The sequence below is a fragment of the Microcaecilia unicolor genome, chromosome 7 (genome assembly GCF_901765095.1).
Source record: "Microcaecilia unicolor chromosome 7, aMicUni1.1, whole genome shotgun sequence".
Taxonomy (NCBI): Eukaryota; Metazoa; Chordata; class Amphibia; order Gymnophiona; family Siphonopidae; genus Microcaecilia; species Microcaecilia unicolor.
Window position 1 is genome coordinate 109,956,800 of NC_044037.1, and position 26,713 is coordinate 109,983,512.

The window sequence follows — 26,713 nt, forward strand, 5'->3', positions numbered from 1 at the left end:
GTGAGAGTGAGGTACTAAACTGGGATAAATTCACAAACGGATGATAACCCCCAAATTAGGGAGGGATTCATATGTTTTTGCAAGCAAAGCCCCTTTGTAAATTTTTTCACAGGTTTTGGCCTTGGTAAATAGTAAATTTTAGTATATAGCTTGCCACATGATGAATTTTATATAAATACAAAATTAAGGTGTTGCTGCAATACAAGATCCTGCAAAGCAGCTCATTAAGGAGTCCTTTTACCAAGCTGCATCAAAAGGACCCTTGTGGTGGTGCTGGCTAGCAGGTTTGCCACGCACCAAAATTCCCTTTTACTGCAGCAGGTAAAAGGATTTTTAAAAAATCAGAAATGGCCATGCAGTAAGTTAAGCACTTGCCGCATGGCCATTTCCTGGGGAAGCCCTTACTGTCTCCTATTTAGGTAAGGGCTCCGGCGCTAACCCGGTGGTAACTGGACAGCACATGGTACTGCCCGATTTCCTCCGGGTAAGCACCCAGTGCTAAAAAATGAAATTATTTTTTTGAGCGCTGGAAATGGCACGCAGAACACACCAGTACTACTGCTGGACTCCTGCGGTATCTGGACGGTAGGGTCAATTTGCTGCACGCCATTGCCATGGTAGCCATACCGCAGCTTTGTAAAAGGGCCCTTATTGTGAAATTGTAGAAAACCAGTTCATGAAATAGGTTTTGCAGGTCACTTTTCCCTTTAGTGTGTATGAAAGTTTGCTATGAGTCTTATTTGCAACTGTAACAAACTTTCACACAGACAGATCACTAACCAGAAGACAATTCCACTGGTTAGTGCCTTGGCCTCCTCACGGGTCATGGGATAAAATGCACGATTTTGCATGCACTGTGGCATTTTCTACATGCTGGTTTTCTACACGTGCAAATAAACTTGGCAGTTTTAGCACATGCTAATGGTTAAGCTGTTTTGCATAATTTTACATTGCAGCAGTTGATCAATTATTGATTTAAATAAAATTTCACAGATACTCTTACCAGAGGTGCACAAACTGCTTTGTTTATAATATACAGTACCTGTGACTACACAACAGCAGAAAGATGCTTTTCTGCACTAAGTCGTGTTAAAAATGATCTATGATTTGCAATGACACAGCTGAGATTAAATGATTTAATGTATTCCTATTGCCACAAGGAGCTCCTTGCACAGACAAATATTTCTGCAATTGCAGCTGAGTTTGTGCTACAAAAGGAACGCAGAATAACTTTCTTTGGAATGTTTGACAAACAGGGACAATAAAGCGGGTCTTCCTGAGCATCCCTCTAGACCGGTAATTGACACTGAAGGGAAGTTTTCTGTTGCAGTTACCAAGATGATATTGCATATTTTTAAGTCATTGCCATGATCTCCCTGGAATCTTCCTGGAAAAAGCAGAATAAAATGACAGTTAATTAAATTTTTCTCTGCATACAGTGTGCTTTGTGACTTGTGGAGTTTAATTTTGTGGTTGCCATTATGTATTATTAAGGTTACATGAAGAATGAATGGAAGAAATTAAATTACAATTAGTAGTATTATGGGACGGGATCTAGGGCAGAGCTGGGGGTGGGGTTTAGGGTGAAGCTTGGGCACCTCCAAACAAAAAGGCATTCTGCTGCCCCTGCCTAGAAATAAGCAGTGGATTTTCCCCAAGTCCATCTTAATAATGGCTTATGGACTTTTCTTTTAGGAAGCTATCCAAACCTTTTTAAAACTCCGCTAAGCTAACCGTCTTTACCACATTCTCTGGCAACGAATTCCAGAGATTAATTACATGTTGAGTGAAGAAACATTTTCTCCAATTCGTTTTAAATTTACTACATTGTAGCCTCATCGCATGCCCCCTAGTCCTAATATTTTTGGAAAGCGTGAACAGGCGCTTCACATCTACCCTTTCAGTTCCACTCATTATTTTATAGACCTCTATCATATCTCCCCTCAGCCGGCTTTTCTCCAAGTTGAAGAGCCCTAGCCGCTTTAGCCTTTCCTCATAGGGAAATCATCCCATCCCCTTTATCATTTTCGTCGCCCTTCTCTGCACTTTTTCTAATTCCACTATATCTTTTTTGAGATACGGCGACTGAGGAGAGCTTTGTGGGCCACTGGAAGATGAGACTGAGACCTACACTGGGCGGTGGTCCTGTTTGTATGCCCTAGCTGGAGCACAGCAGGCATGGGATGTTCGAACAGATGTGGCCAAAAGTTAACTGGATCAGTATGTGGCTTGGCTGGAGAGGAGATCGCAAAGTGGGCCAAGGTGCATGAGAGCTGTGACATACCTCCCTAGCTGGTGCAAGGCAGGAAGTGGCTTAGTCAGACTATTGGCTTCATGGGCTCGGATGCTTCCTTAATCTCTGTTTGTTAAGTTGTTGAATAAAGCGGTGGCCAAATTTACCTAAAACCTCTGGCTGATATATGATTAATTGAGATTGTCATAATGTTTAACCTGCCATGCCTAGCCCGAGCAAGGAGTGTGCTGCTTGCCTATGCTGGTGGTTATAACGAACTCCTGAGTCATTCTAGCACGTGTGAGCCTGAGGAAGAAAGGATGGGGAAACTTGCCCTTTCATAACATTAGAAACAAGAACGCCTAAATCCTGCTGGTGTCTTCCCAAACCACAGTCAAAAATAACTCTGGAAAGAGAACCTATTATTTTAGAAGCAAATTCCAGGGCTGGTATATACATTTTCTGTTGAAAGAAAACATCCAGCCCTTCAGGAAGAAACCACATGAATAAAACATGATCCAGGGGAAATTTGCACAAGATAATTGTCAGATGGCATTTGGCAATAATCAGTTTTATATGAGAAAAAGCTGCATCCCACCTGCTGCTGCATCTGGGGCCTAAATGGAGGCTGGAAGTACTTAAAACAAATCATCTCTAGGTCTCAAACTGCTGCTGTGTTCAGCCCTTGCATTCAACATTCTGCTGTAGTTTCCTTCATCATTTTCTTCTCTCTCTCTCTCTCTCTCTTTATTGCCACTACTTTTGCTTGGAGACTGCCCTTCTTCAGTGTCGCCAACCCTTTTATTCTAGAATTTGCTGTTGACTTTTCCAGCAGTTTTGTCCCCCTTTTCTCAGGGCAATTTTAGCTCTTGTATTTTGCATCTTGCTGGATTATTCTTGGGCTTTTGCTGAAGTCTCACCAGTATTTTTAGTCCTGGTGTGCTGCATTTGCCTGACTGTTTCCTCAATGTTTTCATAGGTTTCATAGGTTCCAGCTTGTATTTATTTATTATTTATTTATTTTAGTGCATTTCTACCCCACATTTACCCACATGAGCAGGCGCAATGTGGCTTACAATAAAACAAGGGGATACAATACAAGACAATGATGGCCAAGAATCAGAAAGTGACAGGAGGGGAAGGCAGGGGATAACACAGGGTAAATGACAGGGGTGAAGCGATGGCAAGAGGGAGAGGTTAAATATTGGAGTTGTCAGTGGAGTAAGCCTTTTCGAATAAGAACCTCTTTAAGGACTCCTTAAGTTGTTTTGGTAGGACATTCCAATAGTTCGGACTGATGTAAGGGGAGGATGATGCAAAAAGAGCTGACATTCCTGCAGGTTGGAAAATGGAGAATGAGGGCGGTCCTTGCAGATATTGAGGCATTTCTAGATGGTAGATCAATGAGATTGAGCATGTATTCTGGAGCTTCACCATACATGATCTTATGTGTAAGTGAGCAGATTTTGAATGTGATACGGTCTGCAATGGGGAGCCAGTGTAGTTGAAACCGAAGAGGATGTAATTGATCCTTGGTACCTCTTCTAGACTAAATCCAGGGGGGCTGGTATGTATGTATGTGAAGAGGGAGACCACTCTACTTACAGCGCTGTCAAATTACCCAGTTCCTGTCTTTTTGGTCAGGGCTTGTTTTAAGCTTACATTCCAAAGCAATGTGGTATTTGTAGTTTCTGATTCTACTCATTGAAATCAATGCTGCAGATCCCATAACACAACAGGATGAGGCTGGCAGAAATCTAGGATTAAACTAAAATCTTCCTCGCTGGGGTTACCAACTAGCCAGTTTTCAGTTGGCCTGATCTATTTTTAAATGGCCAGGCCAGCTGCTGGCAGAGCATTAAAATTAGGGTTACCATATTTGGTCCCCCCCCCCCCCCCCAAAAAAAAAAGAGGACACATGCCCCACCCCATCCCCTGTCACATACCGACCCACCCTTTTCACACACACCCGTCGCACCCCCCTAAGGGTGTCCTATCCTCCCCTCTCTTTACCTTACTGTACTGCCCTGGTGGTCTAATGACCTCTTCGGGGCAGGAAAGAGCCCCCTCTTTCCTGCCCGGAACGACTGCAGAGACTGTTTTGTTTCCTTCCGTATCGGCGCCGATTCAAAATGGCTGCCGAGAGTGACCTTGCAAGACTTCTGCAGAAGTCTCATGAGGCCACTTCAACTCTCAGCGGCCATTTTGAATCAGCACCGGGACCAGAGTCAGCAAACAACAGTGTGCAGGTGCTCCGGGCAGGAATGCAAAGGGCTCTTTCCTGCCCTGAAGAGGTCACTATAGGGCAGTATAGGGAGGGGAGGCTAGGATACCACTAGGCCCGCCTGCCCGCCAACCTGCCTGTTTGTCCGCATATCCGAACAAATGGGCAGGCTGGCAAAACCTGCCCGGTTGCCCGGCCATGTCCTCAAAAAGAGGACATTTCCGGGTAAAACCGGACATATGGTAACCCTAAATAAAACCAGCATTAGGCTGTTTTTTTTTTCCTGCCTTCAGTCTCACTCCCTACCCCTGCAGTCTGGCAACTCTCCCGTCTCTCTCTCTTCCTTGAATCTGGCAGCTACCTCTCTCTTCATCCCAAGTCTCTCATGGGTTCAGAAGCATCTCTCCCTCCTCTCTTCTATCCCATGGTCCTCCAAAAAACAGTGAGTCAACGGCATCCAGAAAGACACACTATTTCCTGCTGCTGGGCTTCTCTCTGCTGCTGCCCCACCTACAGGAAGTTGCATCAGATACAATGAGACAGCAGCAGAGAGAAACCCCAGGCAACAGGCAGTAGTATGTCTTCCTGGATGCCAGTGACTCACTGCTTTTGGAGGACTGTAAGGAGCAGGAGAGGGAGGGGTGCCAGTTATGAAGGAAGAGAGAGATGGCAGATGTGGAGGGGGGACAGAAGGAGAGATGCCACAGAGGAATGGGGGAGACAGGGAGAGATGCCATATATATATATTTTTTTTTTGTTACATTTGTACCCCACGCTTTCCCACTCATGGCAGGTGCAATGCGGCTTACATGGGGCAATGGAGGGTTAAGTGACTTGCCCAGAGTTACAAGGAGCTGCCTGTGCCTGAAGTGGGAATTGAACTCAGTTCCTCAGTTCCCCAGGACCAAAGTCCATCACCCTAACCACTAGGCCAGACATGTAAAAGGGGAGAGAGGGGGAGAACCCAGACCTGGGGGGAGGCAGAAGAAGAAATGCCAGATCTGCAGGAGGGGAGAGAGATGCCAGACTTGGGGGGGGGGGGGGGGAGATACTGGACCAGGGTGGGATGGGAGAAGAAAAGGGGAGAGGTGCTGGACTCTGGAAAGGGGGAATAGAGGGAGGGAGAGAGAGAGAGAGAGAGAGAGAGAGAGAGAGTCAGTCAGGATCAAGGATTCAGGGAAGAGAGAAGGAGAGATGCCATAATGAGGGAGGGAGAAGCAAGAGAGAGAGAGAAGGGTAGATACTGGCCCCATGTTGGGTGTGTGGGAGAAGAGGAAGAGAGAGGGGATAAACTGGACGAAGGGTGGGACAGGGACATAGTGAAAACATGTTAGGCATGGATGGAGCACAGGGACAGGGATACAGAGGCGACAATGCTGGATGCAGAAGGAGGGATAGGGACAATGAGAGGGAAGATGGTGAATATTGGGGAAGGATAAAGACAGGGACATAAAGGGGAGATGCTAGACAGGACACATTAGGAACATAGAGGAAAGATGGATGGTGGACACAGAGAGAGATGAAATGTGAAATGGACAGGAGACCCCCAACAAGAGAAAAACAGAAGAGTGACACTGGGACCAAAGCAAATGGAAAAATTCAATGCTCAGACAACAGAGGTAAAAAAATAACCCCCAAAACAATATTTATTATGACTTTATTAATTGGAATATCATATGTCAATTTTGGCAAATGGGCTTCTCTGATATCTTACATTTCAGTTTCTGTTTCTCTAGTATTGCTGTACATGCAGCACCTGACCTTTTGAGGTTTCTAGTTCAGTCTTTTTGTCTTCACAACATATTATAGTTTATAGTTAATTACAATTTACTATACTGCTCAACTGACAGGCAGAGCAGCGCAGTGTACAGGCTAAAATGTGAAGTAGCAAAAGAACTCCAATTAAGGACAGGATAGCAAATTCACTCACCCAGAAAGAGCACAGAAAACGTAAATAGGAGGTAGGAAGTGGAAGGGAGGGGTAAAAGGAGGTTCTAGTAGTCCAATGTTAGACGATCCAAAAGTTCAGTAAAGAGTGTTATAGGCTTTGTTGAACAACCAAGATTTGAAGTCTGACTTGAAGCTCTTAAAAGACATATTGCTACTAAGTGCAAGAGGAAGGCTATTCCAAATGAAGGGTGCCAGAAAATAAAAGGCAGATGCCTAGTGGATTCGAATTGTGCTGCTTTAGGGTTTGGAAAAACTAAGCAGTGTTTGTTAATGGAGCGAAGGGCTCTGCTAGGACAGTAGAGTATAGTGAGAGTAGATAGATAATCTGGGGTCCCGGACCTAAAAGCTTTAAAGATAAGAACTGCAATTTTGAACATAATCCTCTGTTTAACCGGTAACCTTTTAAGTAAATGTGTGACATGATGATCTGTACAGCGGGCTTAGCAGAGCAATCTAATAGCTGTTTTTTGAAGTGTTTGGAGCTTTTTTTTAAAGTGTAACTGGGCAGTCCTGTGTAAACTATATTACAGTAGTCTATTCCTGTCATTAAAAAATTAATGTATAAGTGCATGAAACTTATTATGTGTAAAGAGATGACAAATTGTTTGTAGTTGATGAAATGTGAGGAAACAGGATTTGGACAGATTAGAAATTTGGGGAAGGAATGATAGAAAGGAGTCTCAGATGACCTCTAGATTTTGAAAGCTAGTAACTGGGCTAAAAGAAGAACTGAACAGTGTTACTGGAATGGAAATTTGTGGATGGGTGCCAGTGAACCAGCAAGTGACTGTTTTGTCCTTATTAAGAAGTAGTGTATGGTCCTACAACCACTTGTCCACACTGTCCAAGCAGGCCTGAAGAAGAGTTAGGTCAGGAGAGAAAGGATTAATGGGAAAAACCATAAGCCATTATTAAGATGGATTTGGGGAAACTCCACTGCCTATTTCAAGGATAAGCAGCATAAAATGTATTGTACTGTTTTAGGATCTTGGCAGGTACTTGTAATCTGGATTGGCCATTGTTGGAAACAGGATGCTGGGCTTGATGGACCTTCGGTCTGTCCCAGTATGACAACACTTATGCACTTATGTGTCGGCAATAGCACATCACCAGCTGCCAGCGCGGCTTAGTAAACAGGGGGATTAGACTGTATTTCCTCTAGGGCAGTGGTCTTCACTAATTTTTAAGTGGGTCCTGTTACCACGCTGCAGTAAACACTAAAGTGTGCTTACCACAGCTTAAAAGGGCTAAACGCAGGGCACACAGAATTGTCCCATGGTAAAATCCTGATGTGTGCGCCAGAGGCGTAGCCAGACATGGTATTTTGGGTGGACATGGGCCCAAAGTGGGTGGGCATACAATTTTCCCTCCCCTTGCACTTTCAGCCCCCACCCCTGACTCTGCCCCAGCGACGCCCAACAAATAAAATACCTGAGCTGGCAGGGATCCCCAAGCCCCACCAGCTGGAAGAGTTCCTCCAGTGGCCAGAACACGTCAATCCCCTAGTGTCCTGCAGTCAGTGTCACTATCTACGTGCTGCTGCTGCACTGGCCTCTTCCCTCCTGCACATGCTCAGTTTTCACGCATACACAAAAACCGAACCGAGCATGCACGGATGGGGGTGGTGGTGCGGCTGCAATGCATGGATAGTGCCACTGGTTGCAGTAAGTAGGGGAATGACCTGTTCTTGCCTCTGAAGGACCTCTTCCAGCCGGCAGGGCTTGGGGATCCCTGCCAGCCATAACAAAGTTGCCAGAATTTTGGGTGGGCCAGAGCCCTAACTGGATGGGCCCACCAATGGCTACGCCACTGGTGTGCGCGCTATTCACGCACTAAAAATAAATATTATTTTTTGGTCGAGGGTGTGTTTCTGCACTAATCAGTTAACATAGCTACATTGCCATGTACTAAACATTAGAGTGTGGTCATTAGTGCCAAAAATAGAAAATCGGCCGTTTTCCAGCTTTAGCAAAAAATGGCCTTATCACATGAGAAAAACCCACTTAAGGGCCACTTTTTGCCACAGCTTTGTAAAAGGGTCCCTAAGTCAGGGCCACTTTGGATTCTAATGAGCTGAAGAAGAGCCGCCAAATATCCTCCCACGTGAGGCAGTAATACTGCTGACCAGCACATGTCAATGACATCCATCCCCTCCAGCCTGCCTTCAAACTTTTCAATGGGGGGGTGTGTTCTCAAGGAGGTGTGCATTTCCAAATACATTTTCTTTGGCTATTGAGAAATGCCTTGCCTTTTAAGCATGGACTCTTCCCCCCCCCCCCCCCCCCAATCCACTTCCCCCTTTCTGTTCTGAGCTTGGGTAGAGAGGCAGAGAGTAGCAGAAAAAAAAATAAAACAAAGACAATGGGGGCTGCCCATAGGCGTAGTTTGACTGTTTCATTTGGGGGGGCAAAGGATGGGGCGGAGCATATTAGCATATTCATTTGCATATATACATATGCAAATGAATATGCTAATATGGAGGAAGGAAGGAAGGGAAAAAAAGCTGGCTTTTTTTGGGAATAACCATAATGAATATGTATGAGATATCAAGCCAGCTCTTTCTCCCTTCCTTCTTTCCTTCTTCCACTCCAGTAGTATTTCCCCACCCCTTTTCCCATACCATGCCAGTGTTGACCTTAGAAATGCATAAGCTCTATATGTAGATCCTTCAAGAGGTAGTGTGTCATGATTTAGGCTCTACACCCTTTCTGATGTTTTGGTGCCACCTCAGTAAAGCCAACACACAATCTCTCCACTGCAACACACTATACACAAACTTGTGCAAAAACACACTCATAACCTTACTAAACCATAACAGCACTAATTCCAAGGACAGGATGAGCTGCAACCTTATGCGTGAAAAGGCAGAACTGTAATTACACCAGGCTCTAAAACACCAATACACTACCTCGTGAAAAACACATGACACAACAGACATGACACAAGGAACTAGAAAGCAAAAAATATGAAGGCAAAATACTGAACTGGAAAGTTAACTCGATGTCAGACTCAGCATGCAGCAATACCAGAAAAATTGAAACTTACATGCAAAATTTCACAGAAAGCTGACATATTCCAATTAATAAATTCTGAATAAAATACTTTTTTCTACATTTGTTGTCTGATCATTTAGTTTTTCTATTCGCTTTGGTCCCAGTGTCTTCTGTTTTATGCAGTGTCTTCTTTCCATTTGATATTCCATTTAATAGATTCAAAATAAAATACTTTTTTGTACCTTTGTTGTCTGGACATTTTACTGTTCAATCATGCTGGTTCCAGTTTCCTCTTTTTCTGTCTTTCTGCTAATTCTCCTTCAACTGCTTGCTGTCCATTTGTCTTTTCTCTTCTCTCCTGTCTTATTCCATTCCTTCACTACACCTACCTTTGACACATTATTTCTTTTTTAGCTGTTTCCTCTGTTTTTTTTTCTTTGCTGCCTCTCTGTTCACTTAAATTTCACCCTCGTCCTCATCCTTCTCCTTTTTAGTTTTCAGCTATCAAATTCCATTTCCTTCTCTCACCCACTAGCTGCCCCATTCCTCTTCTCAGTCCTTCCTCCAACCTTCCATTTCCTTTCATCTTTAATCAACTCTCCATTACCACATTTCTGCCCCCCCCCATCACTATCATCCTCTCATTTGTTTCCTTCCCACCTCCCCTTTGGCCTCTCCCAAATAGTTCCACCATTTGCAGCATCTTCCTCCCTCCAACCTTCTAGCCCAGCACGCCTGCTCCCTTTCTCCCCTTGTAGCCTAATATCTCCCTGTCCCTTCCACACACACACCCACACCCCAGCATCTTCCAGCCCCCCTTCCCTGTGGTCCAGCATTTCTTCCTCTCTCTCTTCCCTCCCTCCAATTGTCCAGCATTTCTCCCTCACTCCCTTCTGTCCCTGGATACACAATCTCCCTCTTTTTCTCTTTCCCCTCTAGTGTATATCTATCCCTCCCTCTCATCCATCCCCATGTACAACCTCTCTTCCCTCCTTCTTCTCTCCCAATGCCCACATCACTCTCAGTATCTCCCTTCCTTGCACCCTGGGCCCAACATCTATCTCTTTCGTTCTCTTCCTTCCCCTTTTAGCACCTCTCCCATCCCCATACAGCATCTCTCTCTGTCTCCCTCCCTCCCACTTCCATGTTCCAACATTTCCCCTTTTCTCTTGCTGTCCCTCCCTCCTCCTCCACATCCAGTATTATTTCTCCCTCTCTCTCCCCCATGCATCTCCCACCACCAACATTCCCCACCTCTCTCGCTCACCTCTACCTAGCATTACCCCATCACCTCAACAGTGCTCCTGTGACTGTCTCTCCCTGCCACCAGCCAGCATGCTGCCTCGCTCTTCCTCGCCAGCGCTGCCTTAGTCCCTGACTCCCTGCAGCATTTTTGTCCGTCGCCGTAAGCGCTGCCATTCATTCTCACAGGCAGCCTCGTTCCCGCTCCCCTTTGCCGCTTCCACTCCTCCGACCAGCTCTCTCTGATGCACTTCCTGTTAAACAGGAAGTGCATCAGAGAGAGCCGGAGGACGCGGCAAAGGGGAGCGGGAACGAGGCTGCCTGTGAGAATGAATGGCAGCGCTGACGGCGACGGACAAAAATGCTGCAGGGAGTCAGAGACCGAGGCAGCGCCGGCGGGGAAGACACAATTAAGCCCCGCCAGTTCTCCGGTGCGACTCGTTTGGGGGGGCAATGCCCCCCTCGCCCCCCCAATCTACGCCCATGCTGCCCCAGATCTTTCCAGGGGCCATCATTGGCCCTCAGCCTTGCATTGAAGAATATTGCTCTAGGAACAGGGAAATACCTACAATAACTTAATGTAGCATGCCTTCAAAATTACTGAAAAAAGGTATGATGTAAATCTAAAAGTAAATGAAACAAAATTCTTGAGAAATGACCTTATTAGGCAGTAGAATGGATAAGCCACTGGGGCCTTGGCCTGACCTCCAGACCATTAGCAACTAGTGAGCTCGGGGAAGGGGGTAGTGCATTTGGGCCCCTAGTAACCAAAATATGTTCTGCTGCCCAATTGATGTCTGTGAAGCACAGACCACCAATGGTAATGCAGCTCTTTAGGTTACAATTTTCAGGATGAAATATAATTGTATATCACAACTCTGCAAAAATGTTTTAGGTGGTTTACAATACTCACAATTAATAAGCACATTAAAATATGACAATAAAAGCAATGGCATATCATTTATTTATTTTCACCTAATTTCCTAAGCAGATTACAATTCCCATATACATAATAACTAGAAACAAACAATTCAGAAATATCCATGCTCTGCTCCATGTAAACCTTTCCATCAAATAACTGATTTATGTCATGCTCACTAAATAGCACCAAATTCTTGGGGAAAAAAACAAACAAAACTTTCAAACATTTCTTAATTTGTTCTGACGCTGTTAACAACCTGCTATCAATCGGTGGTTTGTTCCATTCCTGTGAGCCACCATATAAAAAGCCTTTGTCTCTGCAAAATGTACTTTTGGCAGTGCTGGGATGGTTAAATGTAATAGTCCCTCTGGCTCATACTGTAAATCTTCCGAACTGTTGACAAATAAAATGGTGTATCATTTTGCAGAGCCTTATGGATCAGAAGTAACATTTTAAATGTACTGCAAACTTAAATAGATAACCAATATAAGTTTTTAAGACAAGGAGAAATGTGATGGTTTTTTGGAATGCTGGCTATCAATCTAACTGCAGTACTCTGCACTAGTTGAATAGCCCAAACAGTACTTTAGCAAAGTGGCACTAGGGACCTCACCAATGCAAACAGTAAAGACAAAACAAACAGTAGCCATTATATCAGTCTCCAGGACTTCCCAACCATATAAAATGACTCTAGGAAGGATCCAAATTGCTCATCTGTCCACTACTACTACTATTACTACTTAACATTTGTATAGCGCTACTAGACTATGTACACAGCGCTGTACACTTGAATGTGAAGAGACAGTCCCTGCTTGACAGAGCTTACAATCTAATTAGGACAGACAAACAGGACAAATAAGAGATAAGGGAATTACTAAGGTGGGAATGATAAAATATGGGTACTAAACAAGTGAGTAAGGGTTAGGAGTTAAAAGTAGCATCAAAAAGGTGGGCTTTTAGCCTAGATTTGAAGGCGACCAAAGATGGAGCTTGATGTCCAGCTATTATTGGGCCTAGGATCTATCCCATTCTACATCTTCACATGCATGTAGAGTTCTGATCTCAAAAGACATTTTAGAACATCCAACTCTTAATATGCTTCCTAATTTAAAATAATTTGATCACGGAGTTCTAGCCCATGCCTGCCATAACTGATGAAGTTATGCAGGTACAGAAGTCTCAAATCACTTTTACAGAAAGACTCTTCACTCTTACTTGATCGACTTGTGGTCGACTTTGTCTTCAGAATAAGCTATAATTTTTAGATCTATTATACTGTTAAAAGTCTCTTGAGGGCAGTTGTGCCGTAAACAGTGGCACTTTTACAAATAATCCAATGATAGTGTTCGAGACCACTGAGAGCCTTGCTTCAGAAGCACTGTTTGGGGAAGAAGTTTGTCACTTCAAACAAAGAGGGAGGAAGGGTTCAATTTCTTGTTCACCCCTCTATTTGAATTATATATTTTAAATTTTGAAAATGTTTTGGTCTTTCAGAGAAAGTGAAGGTGACGCTGATCCAGGGGAGCGTTGTTCATGCAGGGGATGTGCAGGATGCCATGAAGGACGTGGATGTGGTGATCCACACTGCCAGTCTTGTGGATGTCTGGGGTAAAGTGCGTCCTGACAAGATCTTAGAGGTCAACATCCATGGTAAGAGCATGAGGTCAGAACTGTGCTTGTGAAGTTAATGTAGTTCCTACTGGTCATCTCTTCTTCTAATATCTGAAAAGGGCAATGTGACAACTCATGGCCACACCCTACCTCTAGATTTCAAGATCAGAGCTGCATATGGAAAAAGTTAGGGTTACTTATGGCTCCATTTTTAGAGGACATATTAATACAGTCCTAGTTTTATCCTGCTGTACGTATCTATCTAATATAATAAAACGCACCGTGAACGTTCTGAAGACAACGTTATGAAGCCACTCAAACACTCCCTGGCTGTAGGGTTCGTGGATTCATGGTGTGAAGCCAGCCAGCCGTCTCTGCCCCGCCCTCGCGTCAAACGTCATGACGTCGAGGGCGGAAAAAAACCCAAACAATTCCGGCAGCACAGCGTCAGGGAAGGAGGCGGCGCTCCCGACATCTCTAGCCTTCCCTTCGCTGTGTTCCGCCTTCTTCTGACATCAAGGATGACGTCAGAAGAAGGCGGAACACAGCGAAGGGAAGGCTAGATGTCTGGAGCACCGCCTCCTTCCCTGACGCTGCGCTGCCGGAACCGCCACGGAGGTAAATGTAAAAAGAAGAAAAAAAAAAAAAGGATGTTGGGGGGAGAGAAGAGGGTGGGCAGTAAATTTGAACAATGGGAGCGGGAGGGCAGGGGAGAAACGACAGCATGGATGCGAAGGGGGGGGGCATGGATGCGAAGGGGGGGGAGAAGAGGGCGGGCCAGGCTGGGACATGGGAGAGAGAGGAGCATGGATGCGAGGGGGGGTCATGGAAGGGAGAGAGGGGACTTGCTGGAAAAGGATGAATGGAGGCGGCAGGGGACAGAGGAGCATGGATGGGCATGGATTGGGAGGGCAGGGCTCAGGGAGAGAGGGGAATTGCTGGAAATGGATGAATGGAGGGGGCAGGGGACAGAGGAGCATGGATGGGCATGGATTGGGAGGGCAGGACTCAGGGAGAGAGGGGAATTGCTGGATAGGGATGAATGGAGGGGGCAGGTGACAGAGGAGCATGGATGGGCATGGATTGGGAGGGCAGGGCTCAGGGAGAGGGGAATTGCTGGATAGGGATGAATGGAGGGGACAGATGGGCATGGATGGATATGGATTGCAGGGCAGGGCTCAGGGAGAGAGGGGAATTGCTGGATAGGGATGAATGGAGGGGGCAGGTGACAGAGGAGCATGGATGGGCATGGATTGGGAGGGCAGGGCTCAGGGAGAGGGGAATTGCTGGATAGGGATGAATGGAGGGGACAGATGGGCATGGATGGATATGGATTGCAGGGCAGGGCTCAGGGAGAGAGGGGAATTGCTGGATAGGGATGAATGGAGGGGGCAGGTGACAGAGGAGCATGGATGGGCATGGATTGGGAGGGCAGGGCTCAGGGAGAGAGGGGAATTGCTGGAAAAGGATGAATGGAGGGGGCAGGGGACAGATGGGCATGGATTGGGAGGGCAGAGCTCACACACTCTCTCTCATATACAATGTCTTTCTGACTCTCACTCTCACACACTGTCTCACACTGTATCACATTCACTCTCTATGTGCCACACAGTCACTCACACACTCGCTTGGTCTCATACACTCACTCTCACAGAGAATCTGTGTCTCACACACACTCTCTCTCTCGCCCACACACACACACTCTCTCTCACACTGTGTCTCACATACACACTTGCACACACTCTCATTCTCACACACACACTCTCTCACAAACACACTCACACCCAGACTCACTCTCTCTCTCACACACACACACTCACACTTTCACTCTGACTCTGAAACAGTCACTCTCACATACACTCTCCCAAACATACACACTCCGAGGAAAACCTTGCTAGCGCCCGTTTCATTTGTGTCAGAAACGGGCCTTTTTTACTAGTGACGTAATAAATCATCACCCTGTCCTTCCAAAATGGCGCCAGATGATAACTTTAGAAGGACCAGCTTGGCTCCTGCTTTCCTTCACTCTGATCTCAGTGACAGAGAGCAGGCAAGTTTCTGTCCTACCCCATCTTCTCTGTTTATGTGTCCCAATTGTTATCTTTTAAAGATGTTTCAATGTATTGTGCTGACATTGTGAGAATCATATTAGTGCTATTCAAATGTTCTGCTGTGCTGTTGTAATGTGTATAGACAATGTATTATATTTTTCCTATTTTCCTGTTTGTTCTTATTGGGCTAGATTCAAGAAAGAGCGCCAAAATTTAGGCACCAGGATGATGCAGGCTAAGTGTGAATTCTATAACACGGAACTGTCACTGTATGTTATGGAATACACTTAGATTTCAGCGCAGGACTCTAGATACATAGAATCTGGTGGATAACTCCTTGTATTCTATAACCTGCACGCCAAACTGCTAGGCACACCCCTGACTTAGCCATGTCCCTCCCACGCCCATATAGCCCTAGAAGTTGCGTGCGATGGACTTGGCATATGCAACTTCTAGAATAGTAACTAAGGGCAGTTGTGCACGCAAATGCTAACTAATGCCAATTAACACCAATTTAAGCCAATAAGGAACAGATTCTATCTATGACGCCGAAAAAAAAATACGCTTAGCACTATTCTATAAACCTCACCTTAAGTTAGGTCAAATTTATAGAATACGTGTAGCACCTCGTCCCATGACTAAAATTTAGATGCGACCATTTACGCCAACTAAAACCTGGTACAAAGCATCAGGCATATTCTATAATAGCGTGTGTAATTTCCAGGAACTCTCATGACCCACCCGTGCCCCTCCCATGGCCATGCCACCTTATGAGATCCACGCATTAGAATTTATGCGCTACACTTTTCAGAATACGCTTAGAAAGTTGCACGTGTAAATTCTAATTAGTGCCAATAATTGCTTGTTAATGGCCAATTATTGCCATTGATTGGCTTATCCTATATAATAATTCTCACCACCAACATTCTAATGTGGGACTGCTGTGTCCATGGCTCCTGGAGTAGCAGAGCTAGGCTCCGTAGCCAGGATGACATCACTAACAGCTGATTCCCAGGCAGGGGGAGGAGTAGGGAAACAGGCTGTTTCCCTACTCCTCCCCCTGCCTGGGAATCAGCTGTCTGTGCGCCACTCCCTGCCACTTCGGAGCAAGTGGCAGGGAGCGGCGCATCAAAAAAACTACAAGCGCGGCACCACAGAACCCCCCCCTCGGCGCATCACCCAATCCCCCCCGGCACATCATACACCCCCTCCCCCCCCCAAGCACATCAAACACCTCCCTCCCCCACCCGAAGCACATCAACACCCCCTCCCCCCTAGCGCATTAAAACCCATCGCCACCCGCAGATGCCAGTAGTAACGCTGTCCGGCCGCTGCTGCTTCTCCTGTTGAGCAGCAGCGGCTGCTACAAAAAGAAAAGAAGCGATAAATGTTTTTAAACCCAGCCCAAATCATTCACAAATGCCCAAGTCTTACAACACAGTCTCTGCAGCCGCTCCTCCTCTCGCCTCCACGTCACTGCCCCTGGAGTAAGATCCCGGAGGAGCGCAGTGATGTGACAGGCGAGAGGAGGAACAGCTGCAGAGACTGCGTTGTAAGACTCGGGCATTTGCGAATGATTTGGGCTGGGTTTAAAAACATTTATCGCTTCTTTTCTTTTTGTAGCGGCCGCTGCTGCTCAATAGGGGAAGCAGTAGCGGCCAGACACTGTTACCACTGGCAGCTGCGGGTGGCAAGGGGGTTTGATGCGCCGGAAGGGAGGGGAGGGTCGCTGGACATGGGTAGCTGCAGGGGGGCAGGGGGAGAGGAGGGTCGCTGGACATGGATGGCTGGAGGTGGGGCAGGGGAGAGGGAGGTGGGGAGGGGGTCGTGAGACCAGAGAGGTGGGGTGGGGAGGGGGGCCCTGCGAGAGGGGGGATGGGGGCTCACTCACTCACTCACTGTCTGTCACATACACTTTCTCTGACACACTCCCTGTCTATCACACTCTATCTCTCTGTCACACACACAGTCTCACACACACACTCTGTCTCTCACACACTCTCTCTCACACAAACACACACACATGCTGTCTCTGTCTCTGTCTCTGTCTCATTCTCTCTATGATGCACACACTCCATCTCACACACACTCTCTAACATACACACTCCGAGGAAAACCTTGCTAGCGCCTGTTTCATTTGTGTCAGAAACAGGCCTTTTTTACTAGTTAAACAATAAAGTTGCGTGTGTAATTTGGCGCACTGCCAAATTGCTTGTGCAACTTTAGTCATATATAGAATCCAGGGATAATTGGCTGTTAATTCCAATTAATAGCCAATAATTAATGGTCCCTTTTACAAAGCGGTGGTAAGCCCAATGCGGGCTTACTGCTCGCTAAAAAGGAAGTACCACCAGGCTACTGCAGCAGTCCGGCAGTACTTCCCACCCCCAGCATGCCATCATGCCATCATATCTGGCACAACAAAAATATATTTATTTTTGTAGCACCGGTGTGTACCCAGTGGTAATGAGGCAGTGCCGCACGCTGCCTGGTTACTGCTGGGTTACTGAGGGAGCCCTTACCGCCACCTCAATAGGTGGTGGTAAGGACTCCCTCTCCACTCACCCCTGAAATGGCAATATTGCAAGTGCTTTACTTGCCACATGGCCATTTCTTGCAGAAAAGGAACACATACCTTTTACCTGCTGTGGTAAAAGGGGGCCTCGGCGGGCATCAAAAACACGCACCGATGCCAGCGCAGGTTCCCTTTTGCCATGGCTTAGTAAAAGGGGCCCTAAATTAAGTTGAATGCACAACTTTTCTTATTCTGTAACTTGCACATGCAAATTTGACTGCCACATACAAATTTGGGTGCACAAGTTTATAGAATCCAGGGGATTGTGTGTGATGCTTACTTTTGGTCATTTTATTATAGTTATACTGTTATGACACAAAAAGTTGCCTCTATCAAGCTATACTACCTTGAGTGAATTTCTTCATAATACATAGTAACATAGTAGATGACGGCAGAAAAAGACCTGCACGGTCCATCCAGTCTGCCCAACAAGATAAACTCATAAGTGCTACTTTTTGTGTACAACAGATAAAATTAATTGTGGTTGAGAGGGGCAGTGGTTACATTTTACATTCCCAGAATTCAATATGCAGTGACTCATCCCTCCTTAGATTGTATCATTCCTATAATCAGAGTACACATTAGGAGCTAAACTGGAATTCATGTATGTGGCATGGCCTTATTACTCAGTTTGTGACACACCCCATGCTAAAACTAAATTAATGTGAGCTATTCCACCCTTCTTTCATATTCTCATCGAGCCTCCAACCTCAGAAAGCCAAGACAACTTTTTAAAACATTTTCTTTTTATTGAAAGTTGATATGTAATGCAATAGAAGTTTATTAGTACAAATTTGTAGAGTACATTGATATACATACCAAATATTATATAATCTTAAAAGCCATCCCACATTGGAGAAAATGAAAACATGTTTCTTGAGACTGACTACATTTTCTTTATTTATTTCCCCATGTGGTATGGAAAGGGTGTTAACCACATTACACATCTGAATAACTCTCCTGTCTCCCTTTTCCTGATCATAATTCTAATACCTTCTCGTTATGGAGCTTGAGTTAAAAAGACAGAGTAGCACTTGATAATCATCACTGTTTTCTACCTTGAGGGCCCCTGACTACATGTATTATGCCAACCAGGATGATCGTGAATAAGGGGTCCTTTTATTAAGGCTTATAAATGATAAACACTTCACACCGTGCTCCTTTAAATTCTTTCAAAATTCTATTTTATTTGTTATTCCCTTCCCTTCATTAACACAACAAACAGTTAAATTACAAATTTTCTCTTTCACTCCTAGGAACTCACTCATCCAACCCTTTCACATCGCCATTCAGTCCTGCCCCATACTCTGACCTTACACTGTTGCAATACCTCCTTTCACATCCCCAGTATAAATATAATGCAGGAGTATCTTTTATCTAAACAAATTCTTATTACTCCGGGGGTACAGTGCACTGCTTACAGCCCTACTCCAAGAATATTAGTCCCAAGTCCTTTTTCCATGCCAAAAGTTCACTCTCAATATCGTGTAAACTTCCACTTGGGGCCGTCAGTTCTTGTTCAATTCATCAGTTGTTTACAGCCTGATTGCTTGCAGCCTGACTCAATGGTTCAATGTGAGTTGGAGAGAGCTAGGAGTGAAAGAGAGAATTTGTAATTTAACTGTTTTTTGTGTTAATGAAGGGAAGGGAATAACAAATAAAATAGAATTTTGAAAGAATTTAAAGGAGCACAGTGTGGAGTGTTTGTATAAACTTAGTGCTCCGAGTATAGATGGTGTTTCCCCTTTAAATAAAAAGTTATAAATGATAAGACACCGATAGGAATATAATGGGTATTTTATCATTTGGCGCATGCTAATTGTTAGCATGCACTAAATCTGATAGCAAGCCTTAGTAAAAGGACCCCTAAATGTATTAGTTGTGAAGGGTTGGGGGTGGGGGAAGTATTTCTCCCACTTTTCTCCTTCAGGGCTAACGGTGGTGTCTACACCTTTTCTCTGACTCTCTGTGTCTGATCCAGTGGTGTAGCCACGGATGAGGGGGGGCCCACTTTGAGCTTGGGCTCCCTCCAGAACTGTAGCACTCCTTTAAATAGCTGGCGAGGATACTGAAGCCTTGCCAGCCTACAGTTGCCAAGCTGCTCCCCTCCTCCTCATGTTGCTTCTTCAGTGCATAAGTCAGCAGTGTGCCTCCAGATGTCAACCCTGGACTTCTCGTGCATTTTGAGCATGCATGAGAAGTCCCGGGGTTGGCGGCTGGAGGCATGCCGCTGACTTCTACACTAAACAAGCAGCGCAAGGAGGAGGGGAGCAGCTTGGGAACTGTATTTCTTTAGCTGGCGGGGCCTCAGCATCCCTGCCAGCAAAAGTATATTTAGCGTGTCCTTTCGGGGAGGGAGGGGAGAGAGGAGGAGGGAAGAATGTGTTGACCCCCCCTCAGTCCACCCTTGGGCACCCCCAAAATAGAAGGGCTGGCTACACCTCTGCTCTGATCCTGCACAGTTTGCAGGTTTGAACATCACATTACTGTTGTGGTTAAGAGGGAGAATGGATTGCAAAATAGTCACTGATTATTTCCTCTCTGATGTACATTGAAAGGACTTGACATCAGTGAAGAGAGGGAAGGACGTGGTACTCAATGGTGGCACTTCCATTAGGCAAACTAGGCAGTTGCCTAGTATGCTTCCCCTAGTGGTTCGGTCCCTATGGCTGGTAGGAGGAAGGGCATTTACTAGCATAGTTTCCTCTATGGCCTGAGCTTAGTTTTCTTTGAAGGGTTGAATAAACATGTGGATAAAGGTGAGCCGGTTAATATTGAATATCTGGATTTTCAAAAGGAATTTGACAAAGTACCTCATGAAAGACTCCTGAAGAAATTAGAAAGTCATGGGATGCAAGATAATGTCCTATTAGGGTTTAAAAACTGGTTAAAAGATAGAAAACAGAGTGTAGAGTTAAATGGTCAGTATTCTCAATTGAGAAGAGTGTTTAGTGGGGTTTCCCAGGGGTCTGTGCTGGGACTGCTGCTTTTTAACATAGTTTTAAATTATCTAGAGATGGGAGTAACTAGTGAGGTAATTAAATTTGCTGATGACACAATGTTATTCAAAGTTGTTAAATCACAAGAGGATTGTGAAACATTGCAAGAGGACCTTACAAGACTGGGAGATTGGGCTTCCAAACGACAGATGACGTTTAATGTGAACAAGTGGAAAGTGATGCATGTGGGAAAGAGGAACCTAAACTATAGCTACGTCATTCAAAGTTCCACATTAGAAGTCGCCACCCGGGAAAGGGATCTAGGTGTGCAGTGGCAGCTAAGAAAGCAAATAGAATGTTAAGAATTATTAGGAAAGGAATGGAAAACAAAAATGAGAATGTTATAATGCCTTTGTATCGCTCCATGGTGCAACTGCACCTCAAATATTGTGTGCAATTCTGGTAACCACATCTCAAAAAAGATATAGCGGAATTGGAAAAGGTACAGAGAAGGGCGACAAAAATAATAAAGGGGATGGGACGACTTCCCTATAAGGAAAAGCTAAAGTGGCTCTTCAGCTTGGAGAAGAGACGGGTGCGGGGAGATACGATAGAGGTCTATAAAATACTGAGTGGAATGGAACGAGTACAGGTAAATCCCTTGTTTACCGTTTCCAAAAATACTAGAACTAGGGAGCATGCAATGAAACTACTAAGTAGTAAATTTAAAACAAACTGGAGAAAATATGTTTTCACTCAACGTGTAATTAAACTCTGGAATTCATTGCCAGAGAATGTGGTGAAAGCAGTTAGCTTGGCAGGGTTCAGAAAAGGTTTGGATAATTTCCTAAAAGAAAAGTCCATAAGCCATTATTAAGATGGACTTTGGAAAATCCACTGCTTATTTCTTGGATAAGCAGCATAAAATCTGTTTTAGTGTTCTGGGATCTTGCCAGGTACTTGTGACCTGGAATGGCCACTGCTGGAATTAATCTATCCCAGTATTGCAAAGCTTATGTTTTTATGATATTTTGCAGGTCATATCACATAATGAAACTGGCCCCATGTAATGAAGGAAACGGAAGTGCTATTAAATGTCCCTGCTCCTGATGAGAAAAGGGACTGAGAGATATATAGAGCTGTTTGGTTTTTCAGATCAGTCAGCTTTGTGTAACATTCCTTTTGTTATTTAGTAGGGCATTTAGCTTGCTTGTGTCTTGGTTTTCTCACAGACTATAGACAAGCTTGTTTAACCCTGGTAATTGGGTTATAAACTTTAACAAGTGTCTGTTTGTTTGTGTCAAACAGGCTTTCAGCATAACACAGGGACATTTTCAGTGAAGGACCACAATGAGTGATAGGTATTCAAGGGACAGAGGTTACAAAGGGCAAATGATCTCTCCCTACACTCCTCCCGGGAACTCTGTTCACGGGTAAATCTCTCTTATCTGCACACCTTCTCCTCCACTGCTAACTGTCAGGGTTCTCAGGTTCAGAGCCGCGGGGACAGGCTCTGGAGGGCAAACGTGAACCCTTGGGCTGCTGACGAGGAGCGACAGCAGCAGGGCAAAACCCACCAACCACACTGGGCTAGCACAGGCAAGGACTGCCGGACGTAGACAAGCAAGCCGGAACACACGGACTGGAACCCATTGACTGGTACGCATTGGCCTGGAATGCACTGGACTGGAACACACTGGACTGGAGTACACCGGACTGGTCCGCACTGGACAGGAACACACCGGACTGGAACACTCTGGACCCGCTTCACCTGCACTTAGCCATCGTCCCCCAGGAGTTGAGCCCCTGGGTTTAGGCGGTCGGCAGGACTTACCGGATACCGGATAACACAGGGACTGGGACTATAGAGCAAGCTTGGCAATCCAAGAACCAGGAATGCAGGGCCAGGATCAGACAGCAGTGCTCCTAAGCACAAGAAACAAAGGCAGGGAAGCCCACAGGGAAACTCATCAACTCAGAAGTGCTCCTAAGCTCCTAACCACAGAAGTGCTCCACAGCACTAAACTAGCAGAGGTGCTCCTAGGCAGCAAACAGAAGAATTCCTAAGCACTAAACCAACAGAAGTGCTCCTAAGCACTAAACCAACAGAAGTGCTCCTAAGCACTAAACCAACAGAAGTGCTCCTAAGCACTAAACTAACAGGGGTGCTCCTAAGCACCAAGCTACAGCAGTGCTCCACAGCACTAAACTAACCAAGGGGAAGCAGGGGAGCCACAAGGAGAAAGCAGGGAAGCTAAACACATAAACTAACAAAGGTGCTCCTAAGCACCAAGCTACAGCAGTGCTCCACGTCACTAACAAAGGTGCTCCTGAGCACTCCACTAACAGAAGTGCTCCTAGGCACTAAACTAATCAGGAGTGCTCCTAAGCACTCCACTAACAGAAGTGCTTCTAACAGCACCAAAACCAGAAGTACTTCTAACAGCAAAACAGAAGTGCTTCTAACAGCAAAACAGAAGTGCTTCTAACAGCACCAAAAGGGAAAGCAGGGAAGTTAAACACATAAGTCAAAAGTGCACACTGCACCAACACTAACCTGGACCTAAAGCAAAACGTTGCAAAGGCAGCAAGTTCCCAGGTGGCTAATAAGCTCATCACAGCTGAGCTCAGCTGCAACAATCACAAGGCAGCTACGGGTGAGGCTAGCTGCCAACTTCCACACAAGACTGGAAGGCTAAAATATCTGGACTGGAATGAAAAGAGTCTGGAAAGTCTGTGGCAGCCACCGGTTCTGGCCACCAGAGGGCGAGAGAAGCACAACCCAAGGGAAAAAAGTCACGAACGTGACAGCACCTCCTCCTCAAGCCCCCCCCCCCCCCCGATCTCCACGGGTGATTCTGGTCTCCATGGGTAACTGTGTTGAAATTTACCAATGGGTTTCAAAACATAAACCTGGACTACGGGACCGGAAGTAACAAGTAAATCCGGAACTTGAAAACAGGAGTAACTCTGGTAACCACGAGGCTCGTTAGGACAGCTGCTAGGCAGGATCAGAGTTTTGGATGCAACAGGCGGAGTCATATTCAAAAGGAACCCTCTCCTGAAGGAACCCACAACTTCCTTGACCTCCTGGCACTCCAATGTAACAGCCGCCACTGGGCCCGAGCCAACACCCATCCTGGAATCTGAAGCTGGACCAGGATTCAAATTGGACTTCGGACTGGACCTCGCCTCTTGGTTGGAGCTGGAACTCAGAAGGGGTTCAACATCTTGGCTGAAGCAGGAACTTGGAGTAGACTTAGCAGCTCGCCTGAAACTGGAACTTGACCTGGACTCAGCATCTTGGCCGGAGCTGCAACTCGATCCGGACTCAGCATCTTGGCTGGAACCGCAACTTGACCCAGACTCAGCATCCTGGCCGGACCCGCAACTTGACCCAGACTCAGCATCTTGGCCGGAACCGCAACTTGACCTGGACTCAGCATCTTGGCCGAAACCGCAACTTGACCCGGAATCAGCATCTTGGCCGGAGCTGCAACTTGATCCGGACTCAGCATCTTGGCAGGACCCGCAAACTTGACCCGGACTCAGCATCTTGGCCGGAGCTGCAACTTGATCCGGACTCAGCATCTTGGCCGGAACTGCAACTCGATTCGGATTCAGCAGCATCTTGCCTGGACCTGCTGCAACTCGATCCGGACTCAGCATCTTGGCCGGAACTACAACTCACACCGGACTCAGCATCTTGGCCGGTACTGCCACTCGATCCGGCCTCAGCATCTTCGCCGGGACTGCAACTCAAACCGGACTCAGCATCTTGGCCGGACCTGCAACTCGATCCAGACTCAGCAGCATCTTGCCTGGACCTGCTGCAACTCGATCCGGACTCAGCATCTTGGCCGGAACCTACAACTCACACCGGACTCAGCATCTTGGCCGGTACTGCCACTCGATCCGGCCTCAGCATCTTCGCTGGGACTGCAACTCAAACCGGACTCAGCAATCTTGGCCGGAATCACAACTTTACCTGGACTCTCGCATCTTGGCCGGACCCGCAACTTGACCTGGACTCAGCATCTTGGCCGGAACTGCAACTCGTTTCGGATTCAGCAGCATCTTGCCTGGACCTGCTGCAACTCGATCCGGACTCAGCATCTTGGCCGGAACTACAACTCACACCGGACTCAGCATCTTGGCCGGGTACTGCCACTCGATCCGGCCTCAGCATCTTCGCCGGGACTGCAACTCAAACCGGACTCAGCATTCTTGGCCGGACCTGCAACTCGATCCAGACTCAGCAGCATCTTGCCTGGACCTGCTGCAACTCGATCCGGACTCAGCATCTTGGCCGGAACTACAACTCACACCGGACTCAGCATCTTGGCCGGTACTGCCACTCGATCCGCCTCAGCATCTTCGCCGGGACTGCAACTCAAACCGGACTCAGCATCTTGGCCGGACCTGCAACTCGATCCAGACTCAGCATCTTGGCCAGAACTGCAACTCGATCTGGACTCAGTATCTTGGCCGGAACTGCCACTCGATGTAGACTCAGCATCTCGGCTGGACTCGACACTCAGCATAGACTCAGCAGCTCGGCTGGCACTGGAACTTGGAGTGGACACAGCATCCCGGCTGGGACTGGCACTTGGTCCGGGACTACTAAGCCACCTTCTTTCAGCTTGGGCCTCAGGAGTATCCCGCAGGGCTGGATCCGAGAGGAGTTGGAAGTGGTAAAAGAACAGCTTAGTAGAGGGATCAATAGCAGAAACTGGGTTTTCTAAGAACCCCAGCCAAGAGACACGCTTCCTCTCCGCTGCAGCTTCAGGAGTATCCTTCAGGGCTGGATCAGACAAAAGTTTAACATGGTAGTCATGGAGCGTCATAAGCAGATCCAGATCAAAAATTGGGTTGGAACTGGGATGCAAACTGGTGTTAGGAGGCTCAGTTGACAGCATCCCTCGGACTGGATTCCGAGGCTTGTGTGGAGGTGCCACTTGGACTGGCATCGGAGGCTCGGTGAGAAGCGTCCCTCAGACTGGAATCGGAGGCTCGATCAGAAGCGTCTCTTGGACGGGACTCCGAAGCTTGAGTGGGAGCGCCACTTGAACTGGGATTGGAGGCTCGGTTCGAAGCGCCCCCCGGCCTCGAATTGGAGGCTCGGTTAGGAGTATCACTTGGACTGGACTCCGAGGCTTGAGTGGAAGCGCCACTTGAGGTGGGATTGGAGACTCTGTTAGAAGCGTCACTCAGACTGGACTCCGAGGCTTGAGTTGAAGCGCCACTTGAGCTGGAATTGGAGACTTGACTGGACGCGCCGCCTGGACTGGACTCAGAAACTTGGCTGGACACGCCACTGGGACTGGACTGGACTCCAGCTGAGCCCAGAGCGTGGAATTCCCAAGACGTCTCCTTTCAGCGACAGCTTCAGGGGTATCCCACAAAGCTGGATTCAAGACAAGGTTGCGGCGATATTCAGAGAGCGTGATAAATGGGTCAATGTCCGAAACTGGTTTTCCACGATCCCGAGCAGCTGGACATGTTTTCTCTCAGCTGCCACTTCAGGGGTCTTCTTTAACACAGGATGAGACAAAAGTTTACCACGTTACTTATGAAGAGTCATGGAAGGATCCAGAACAACGATGGAGCTGGACCCCAGCTGGGCGGGTGACCTTGCTGGGCTCATGGCCTTTGCAATCTGTCTGGTTCTCAGGTTCAGAGCCCACGGGGACGGGCTCTGGAGCAAATGTGAGCCCTTGGCTGCTGACGAGGAGTGACAGGAGCAGGCAAAACCCACCAACCAACAATGGACTAGCACACCGGCACAGGCAAGGACTGCAGATGCAGACAAGCGAGCCGGAACACAGGAACTGGAATGCACTGGACTGGAACCCACTGGACTGGTACGCACTGGACTGGAGTACACCGGACTGGTCCGCACTGGACCGGAACACACCGGACTGGAACACCTCGGACCCGCTTCACCTGCACTTAGCCATCGTCCCCCAGGAG

General features: G+C 46.7%; 1 protein-coding gene across 13 annotated transcripts in view; it reads left to right on the forward strand.

Annotated features, from left to right (window-relative positions):
- The window catches only part of HSD3B7 (hydroxy-delta-5-steroid dehydrogenase, 3 beta- and steroid delta-isomerase 7), a 266,144-nt gene that overhangs the window by 173,756 nt on the left and 65,675 nt on the right, over positions 1-26,713 (forward strand). For all 13 annotated transcript variants that reach the window (XM_030210365.1, XM_030210366.1, XM_030210367.1 and 10 more), the window contains one exon: positions 13,059-13,214. In XM_030210365.1, coding sequence (XP_030066225.1) covers positions 13,059-13,214 — 156 coding nt within the window. The remainder of the gene's footprint in view (positions 1-13,058; positions 13,215-26,713) is intronic.